At 42.8% G+C, this 8,852-nt stretch overlaps 1 protein-coding gene and 1 pseudogene across 1 annotated transcript in view; one reads left to right on the top strand and one right to left on the bottom strand.

Annotated features, from left to right (window-relative positions):
- The window catches only part of CELA1 (chymotrypsin like elastase family member 1), a 13,150-nt gene extending 4,555 nt beyond the window's left edge, over window positions 1-8,595 (bottom strand). The window contains exons 1-6 of the mRNA XM_011382363.2: window positions 8,483-8,595; window positions 7,701-7,783; window positions 6,444-6,544; window positions 5,420-5,545; window positions 4,529-4,665; window positions 3,132-3,277 (exon numbers count right to left, since the gene is read on the bottom strand). Coding sequence (XP_011380665.1) covers window positions 3,132-3,277; window positions 4,529-4,665; window positions 5,420-5,545; window positions 6,444-6,544; window positions 7,701-7,783; window positions 8,483-8,543 — 654 coding nt within the window. The 5' untranslated portion in view covers window positions 8,544-8,595. The remainder of the gene's footprint in view (window positions 1-3,131; window positions 3,278-4,528; window positions 4,666-5,419; window positions 5,546-6,443; window positions 6,545-7,700; window positions 7,784-8,482) is intronic.
- Window positions 1,761-1,875, top strand: LOC111732588 (annotated as a pseudogene).
- Window positions 8,596-8,852: the final 257 nt, after the last annotated feature.

Genomic DNA, 8,852 nt, shown 5'->3' with positions numbered 1-8,852 from the left:
TCTTCTTCCAGTAATCCTGGACCTTGCCTTTAATGGGCAATCCTATCATTTTGCCCCAGCAATGCAGGAAACACAGTCCTGGATTAATCCATTCCCTACAACTGGGTCTTTGAGTAAAATGGAATGAATCATATACCCGCATGTTTACTGCGTGGTCTGTCGGTAACATATCAGTAATCTCAGCCTATCAGTAACATTCTGGAGACCAATCCTTCTCCCATTCACTTTAGTTAATCCAGGCCCTTATGATCCTTGCCTCTTCGTTTTCAGCATCCAATCTGACTCCTAGTTCTTGAGTAAATAGAAACAATAATGCAGAACACCTGCCAACTTCCAGCTACCCAGCATGCACACTCTTTCATGTTCATGCACATTTTGGTGTCTCTCTTCCTGCTCAAAGCCAGCTCCACCTGTGCTTTTGATTCCATCTTTTCCATCTCCTCTGCGATCTTGTGCCATCTATTCATTTCCCCTCCAAACACTATAAGATTCTTTCCTCTGCCTATTTCACACTTTCAATTGTCTTAAAAGATCTACCCCGCTCCTTGACTCTTAAAGTTACCAGACTATTTTTTTATTGTTGTTTTATCCAAGATTCTTGGAAGAATATTCTAATTTCTTGCTATGTTTTTTATTACCTCTTCATTCCTTACCCTTTGTCAAGATTCTGCCCTTATCATTCCACTGAAACTGTTCTTGCCATAGTTCCCAGTGACTCGCCCACTGACAAAGTAGTCTCTTTTAGTTAACTACTTTATCTACTATTGGCCCCTGGCAGCTCTGTTTACTATGTGGTGACCTATCAGTATTTTCTGAGATTTTGTAAAACCCTGTTTCTCTTGCCTCTAATCCCTCTTAGATCTTTATGGATTCTTTGTTCTCTTGCCTCTAATCCCTCTTAGATCTTTATGGATTCTTTGTTCTCCATCTATCCCTGAAGCACTCAAGTATTTATGTTATTATAGTTCTTTTTCCAACTCATTGTTTTTTCCTCTTTCTACCAGTTTTCCCTTGTAGGGAGGTCTCATTTCCTATTAAGAGTATCTCTAGCCCAGGTCTCTCCCCCAAATTCTACTTTCTTTATACCTAATTTCTTACCCATTTAACTATACCTGAGTGTCCCACAGGAATCTCAGACGCAACTTATCCAGAATCAAACTCATCACCTTTCCTCTCAAATACTATAAATCTTGTCTCATTTGAGGGAGCAAACCCCTCTTCTAAATCACTTAAACAGGATGCCTGGAATTTATTTCATAGTCCCTTTCTTTCTTCCTCTCCACTGCCCTAACTCAGGCCCTCAAATTTCTTGCCTGGATAATTACAATAGTCTCCTAAGCAATCTTCTTGCCAATCTTGCCTTCTTGAAAAACATGTTTACCCTTCATCAGAGAGCACTTCTAAACAGCAAATATGATCATGCCATTCTCCAGTTTAAAACTCTTCAATGGTTTCCCAGGGTCTATGTGGTAAAGTTCACGTCAGCAAGCATGGCATTTGAGGCCCTACGTCATGTGGCTCCTACTTGCCCCAGTGTCATCTCCTGACATTGTCTAGTATGGTGACAGTTTATGTTCTAGCCCAAGGGGTCAACAAACTATTTCTATAAAGGGTCAAATAATAACTACCTGATGCTTTGCAGTCATATAGTCTCTGTTGCAGCTACACTCTGTGAAAGTAGCCATAAACAATATTTAATGAACAACTATGGCTGTGTTCCAAGAAAATGTTTTTTTAATGCACATTAAAATTTTACATTTGTGTACGGCCATGCTACCCTGAACAAGGTCCCATCTGATCTCGGAAGCTAAGCAGGGTCAGGCCTGGTTAGTATTTGGATGGGAGACCACCTGGGAAGACCAGGTGCTGCAGGTGAAAAAAATAAAAAAATTAGGGGGTTGTAAGCTGACAAAGTCCTCGCAATCTGTGAGGTCAACCAAGGTTTGCCTCACAGATTGCCTCACCTTTTGCCTCGCCTAAAAAAATAATAATAATAAAATAATAAAATAATTTAATGAGTATTACACTAAAAAAAATTTATATTTGTCACATCATGACATATTATTCTTTTATTTTTCCTCAAACATTTAAAAATGTAAAAACCATTCTTAGCTTACAGGCCAAATAAAAACAGGCAGCTGGCTGGATTCAAAGGCTCGTGGGTTCTGATCTCTGTTCCAGTTAGCTAGCTGTAGGGAACACCCTGTAATTCTCTTCGCGTCCCACCTAGGTTCTTGGCCCATGCCTTTCTTTATGCTGTTCTCTCTCTCTGAATATGGTTTCCCCTTTCTCCTGTTTAACCTTCAGGACTCACTACAAACTTCACTTTCTCTGGGAAAGCAAGTCTTTTCTGACCCAAACAGGTAGAGGTAAGTGCCTATTTTTTGGACTTCCATATCACCCTATGCATAGCTTTATTATAACACTTAACTACATTGTATTACAATGTTCTAGCATATCTCTGTTCTCCCCATTTCTCTACTAGACACTGTTTTACTCACACTTATATCCCTAGCATTTAGCACAGTGCTTGACAGTAGATAATTAAGAACATTTATTAAACTATGCATCAAGAAATCTGTAAGATGGTATATTGCTGATTGATCCTGTATAAACAGAACATTCTGTTTATTATATGTAAGCTATTATAAAACTATTTTATGTACTTTTCCCCTACTGTATTCACCTGTATGTGCTGCTGTAAATACTACTGGGGTAAAAGGATGGTGGCGGAGGAGCTACAAAAAATTTGGATTGGTGGGATGGGAGCTACCTTATACAAAATTACAACCACCACTTTAGGCCCAGCTCCACTGATCCATAAATATCTAGGTCGTGAACAAATTCTAAAGAATACACACATATAACAACATACAAATGTTGGGCCACATACAAGCTTTTGAGGTGAGGGCATTAGGCAAGATGAATTTTAAGGTTCCAATCAACTTTGAGATCCCGTGAGAATAGAGTTACTAGCACAGAATCATTCTCATTCAGACACCAGAGTAGAAAATTGAGTCTATACATGAGGCTGTGTGGAATAGTTGGTGAGGAAAAGGTGGGGGGTGGTAGACAGACAGAGAGGGGAGGAACCTGGAGTGGGACTTTTGACACTTCCTACATGTGTTCACCTGGCATCCAGAGCGAACTCCATCTCCTCCAGCGCACACCATGGTGTTCTTCACAGTGGAGCCCCAGTAAGAGGTGCTGGAGCAGATGGCATAGCTCACAGAGGGCAGGTAAGCCTGCTGCAGGGTCTGGGCCAGCTGCCCATTGGCTGAATAGGACACACAGCATTAGAGATCAGGCCTAGATGCTCGCCAGGGGGAAAACCTTCACACCCTCCCAAACCTTCTCAAGCTCTGGTAAAAGCTGAACTCAAGGCAAGCTTCTTCTCTCTACCCATTGCATGTCATAGATACTCATCTTTTCTTTCTTTATATGGAATCTATAGGCCCCTTCTTTTAGGGAGTCACCCTTGATTACCATTCCCAGGCTCCAAACCACTAATTCTACTCTTGCTTTTTTTTTCTTCTTTAAACTCATGGATAACTTAAGTAACTAGAATGGTCTTATTTGTTGATAACTTATCTGTCTGTCTTGCTTTCTCCTTACACTTTAAAACTCCATGAAGCAGAACTGGGACTGTGCACAGTCGTTTCCATTTCTTAAGAGCTTGATCCAGGTTTTCTTTACCTGGCTCTTTGACTTTTCAAAGCCTTTGCACGTGCATTACTTCCTTGGATCCTTACAACAACCCTGTCATGTTATAGATCAGGAAATCGAACCACAATGACATGAAGTGAACTGAGAGCAGAGCTGGATTAGAAGTATGTCTCTCAGCTCCAGGTTTTCCCAATAGACTGGCTGCTCAGAGCAAGGCCTTGCCTCTCCTCCAGAGCTCAAATACTGCCTGGTGGCTGACATACTTCCACATCGGGCCTAACATCTCCATCCTTCTTAACTATCTCTGCTCATAGCCTCTCCCACCTTTCTATGTTATCTGAAGGACATTCCCTTCCAGAAATCTTCCTATGATGAGCAGAAGAGAGCTGAGGCCTCCTCTGCCTTGACTTCTCTGGACCTACAGCTACCCCTGGTTCATTCATTCCAACCCACAGCCCAGTGACTGTCCATGGAGATAGTACAATGGTATAATGACCACCAAGTGGGAATCAGAATACCTAGTTTCTGGTTTCAGCTAAGTCGTTACTACTTAGTCATGTGATCTTGTATAAGGTCTTTAATTTCTTTGGGTCTCAGTTTCCTCAGTATAAAATGAGAGGCTGGTATATAATACTCTCTGATGTAAGTTTTTTGTTTTATTTTTTTTGTTTTTGGTTATAAGAGTCTATGAATCTCTGACTTGATTCCATAGCCTGTTCTTAGCTTGATTTCTTGTCTGTTATTTTATCTCTAGTTCCTTTGGTTTCTGGTCTCTGTATACCTAGGACCATAGAAAAATGTGCCCCAGACACTCAGCTAATCAAGGTCCATGTGGTGGAGGGTGCCTATGTAGGTGACTTACTTCTGGTCCTGCCCCAGCCTGTGATGTAGCAAGGACTGTTGTTAGCCAGGATGGTTCCCTCCTTTGGCAGAACACCCAGCGCGACATAGCTGTTGAGGGTAACACTCTGGGCCAGGCGCAGCAGCGCGATGTCATAGCTGCAGGAGGTAAGGACACTGCTCACTGCGGGATAAGGCCCTTCTTCAGGTAGGCCCTCACTGAGTCTTTGTATCCCCATAGAATTGGAAACCAATGATTTTGAAGAAGGAAGGGGCTGATTTCTAAGTCTTAAACTTGAAACATCATAGATCTGAATTTAGGACATTATATATTTAACAGCACCTGCTGGTGAAGTCTTGGTGTTGTAGTCTATCTCTGATTCCTGCAGCTCAGGGGAGTGGAGCTTACATCTTTCAGTTAGGAGCGAGGAATCAAGAAGGAGCAGAGTGGTGTGATCATGGTAGCAGAGAAGAGTTCTCAGAAAAGAAAGATATAAAATTCTGAGAGCTCTGTAGAAATATCCCAATGACTTGAAACCATCCCAACCCCCACATTCTATAGAACTGACCGCCATTTTAACTACTTCCTTTCCAAAAGTGTCCAGCTCAGGCCTGCAGGATTTTTCTCATGAAAGATTCATTTTAAGAAATTTACTTTTGCTGATGGAGTCTATTCCATAAAATAAATAATAAATAACAATACAAAAAGAAACATGAAACTCTGCAGAAGAGGAGCTTCAGGTGATCCAATCGTGCAAACCAACCTAGATCAAATAAATACCAAAAACCTTCAAAAATTCTCAAGCTCTCCAAAATCTAAATTCTCAAAGTCCTACTGGATAAATGTGAAGGAAGCCAAGACCCTGTTGCTAGTTAGTTAGTTCTCCACTTCCCAGTGCAGCCTTGCCCTTACCCGGCAGCCACATTGTTGCTGTTCCAGGATGGGTGCACCACAATTTTCTGCACCTTCACGTACTGCTCGGTGCCATCGTTCTGGCTCAGGTTGTGGTCTCCAACCACCACACGGAAAGTCAGTTTGCTGGAATGAGAGAAGGAAACCCTGAGTGATCCGGAGGGCTCAAACCTTCTCTTTCCCCTTAGAGAAAAGTTGGGAAGCCATCTTATATCATATCTTTAGGACAGACACCCATCGTATCTAGCCCAAGCGGAGGTAGGATGAAAGACCCTGGATGATGAGGAAGTAACAAGCTCTCTCATTTCCTAATTCATTAACTTGTAGGAGTGACAAAACTACCATCATCTTCATTTTACCAGTTTATTAAGCTAAATATAATAGGCCGAATATCTCATAACCTGGGAGAGGTGTGGTGAGCATAAATGAAATAATGGCTCTCAGCCCACAGAAGGAATTTGAGGGAAATACAAATTTCTAGACCAGTAGTTCTTAAAGCATGGTCCCTGGACCAGCAGCATCAGTATAATCGGGAAATTTGTTAGAAATGCAGATTATCAGGCCTCATCCTGAACCTACCAAATCAGAAACTGCTGGTTGGGACCCAGCAATCTGTGCCTTCTAGGTGATTCTGATACATGCTCAAATGAGAATTATTGATCAAGACAAATGTGAAAAAATTTACTAGCATTGACTGAGCACTTAAATATTTACCTACTTAACCCTCACAATAACTCTACAAAGTAGGTATTATTACTCCACTCTACAGATAAGAGAGTGAGGACTTAGAGAAATTAAGTAAGTTGTCTAAGGTCACATAGCTAGAAGAAGGTGGAATGGGATTTGAACCTGAGCTTTCCTGATGCCAAAATTTGTACTTTTTATTATATTCTATTACACTCTCACAAGGCCCCCAAATATCCTCTTAAAGTCTTGCAGTGAGTGGTTAAAGATACATATTCCTTTAGAAGAACCAGACTCTTCCCCTTCTAGGGGCTCAGAAAAGCTAGTCTGTTTTTCTCACCTGTCCACGCAGTGAGCAGCTGTCATCACCCAGTTCTTTTTGACAAGGGTCCCTCCACAGGTGTGATACCAGTTATTATTGGACAGGTACTGAAGGGAAATCTAGATGAGGGAAGAAAGGAGGGAAAGGTGGTGTGTCTTAAAAGGCTCTGCCCCAAACTACATGTCACCCCCTTAAATCCCTGCCATCTCCCAGAGCATTCTCCAACTTTCTGGGCTAGAAGTGGCAAATAGGTTTGATTTGACCCATTAATTGCTATTGATTGGTTGGTGGTGGCTACCCGGAATGGTGATGAGAAGGGGTGTGTAGATGCCTCTGGGATCAGCAAGGAAGAGTGTTTGCCTGTTTGGTGATGTTTGCTGTGTATATGGTTGGGGGTCAGTGGGTAAAGGCATATACACAGAGTGTATCTGGTGTCCTCCTACTCTAGGCTGCTTCAAAGGGCTGAAAACCCAGGTTCTTCTACCTTGTTTCCTCTTGGGAAGGAAATGTAGCCATGGAATAGCTTTATCACCCAAGCCCCACAAGCTTAGGTCTCAGAGCTTCTCCTCCAATGTTTTCAAGATATACCCCATCTCCTCGCTTCAGGGAGTATTTAGAAATACCATTAGAATGGTCATTTTTACCATTTCATGTCTTCTTCAGTACCTCACATTACACAATAGCTCTACTCCTGAAAACTGGGGCTTAAACTTTTATAAATTGAATTTAATTCTAATTGCAGTGATTCTTCTCCAAAGTGTGCTACTCATCAGTTAATTTGCCCCTTTTACACATTTAAAATCACTTAAATCAGAGCCTAGCTGTCCTGTTATGAAAGTGGAAACTCTTTAAATAGCCAAAAAAAGCAACATGCTCTACTTAGGGGTAGAAGTGCGCTTAAATGCATGATACACACTGTGTGGAATTGTGTGTGTATGTGTGTGTGTATGTGTGCCCATGAAGGTATGTAGAATCTGAGGTGTGGGTCTGGCACACAGTCTGTTAGTGTGGCACAAGTGGGAGTGTAACTGTGGTATGTGTCTGGGTGTGCGCCTGGGAGAGTGAGTGTAGTTAGTGTTTAAATTCCCTCTTCCAAGCCTTTTGCATCTAGAAAAACCACCTAAGCCTGGTCCTATTCATCTTTAAAATCTAGATTTCGGGCATTTGGATTGCTTCTTGTTGATAAGGACATATGCAAACACATGTAATACTATACATCAGCGCCCAGGCAACCTTTATTTTATTGGAAGTCTGGAGCTGTGAAGAAACACCCACCTGAGAGGGCCAGGAATTCTTCTTGGCCTCAGCCCCTCCAACTACCCGGGCATTGGTTTCTGGAAAGTCCTCGGTGCTGTGTCCTTTGTGGGGCAGAAGAAAAGTGAGTGATGACTAAGCATGGGGTCAGCTTAGGGTGGGGGTGGGGAGAAGCAGTCGTGCTTTGTCTGCAAATTCACAGTTCCTCCCTAATTAACGAGGGGCCCAGCTGTGAGTTCTCTGAGCCCCTTTTGAAAGCAGGAAAGTCTGAGTGCCTTCTGCTTTCCCTAGGTGTCCTCAGAACTCACATGCTATGAAGGACCTATCTCAAATCACCAGGCTACGTAAGTAAGGCCTCAGAGGATTCTTGTGGTCTCAGCCTTGTTCAGGTTCACCCCTTGGTCGCTGAGGATGCCCCTCCTCCCCGACCACACACACACACACACACACACACACACACACACGCACGCACGCACGCACGCACTGCTTTGGTAGGATTCTTCAGAGGCAAGGATGACAATGCACAGCCGGGCACCTGCTGAGGACATCTTCCTATTAATGGGGGTGTTAGGAAAGCCCAGGCTCCTGGAAGAGGCTTTTCTCTGCTTCATGAGGAACTTGCATGGAAAGAGGCCCTGAGCTTTCCTCTCATTTGTCCCAGGAGAGTAAAATTTTTGCTAGACTCACAGGCAGAATGTCCCACCTACACTGGGGTAGAGCGCAGGCCTAGACTTAGGGATAGTTTTCTGAAACCTTCTGCTCAAACGCCCCTCCCTAGAACTCAGGCCACATGACCTACTTACCATAAAGGACCAGGGTGGCTAAGACGAGGAAGCGCAGCATGTTCCCAGCGGAGTAGACCATTGCCCCCTAACCATGAAGCGAGCCCTCTTTATGCTCCTCTTATCAGCAGCTTTGCTGACCTTCTTCCTGCCAGCTGGCAGGGCTGCCGGTGGAAGGCAGGGAAAATTGCAGGTGACATGGAAATACAAATAAAAAGATTTCTTTTCAAGTAAATTAATTTATCCATTGTTCAAAGACAGGACAAGGTCAGGGTTGAATTAATCATCTGCTTTAGTTGAAAATCATCCGACAAACTCTTTTTCAGAAATAAGACAGAGAATCAAGACTGGCATTTTCCTCAAGGTGCTTCCCTCATAGTCTGTCATTGCC

The sequence above is a fragment of the Pteropus vampyrus genome, unplaced genomic scaffold (genome assembly GCF_000151845.1).
Source record: "Pteropus vampyrus isolate Shadow unplaced genomic scaffold, Pvam_2.0 Scaffold471, whole genome shotgun sequence".
NCBI classification, from domain to species: Eukaryota; Metazoa; Chordata; class Mammalia; order Chiroptera; family Pteropodidae; genus Pteropus; species Pteropus vampyrus.
Note: the sequence above shows the minus strand (reverse complement) of the source record. Positions and strands in the feature narration are given on the sequence as shown.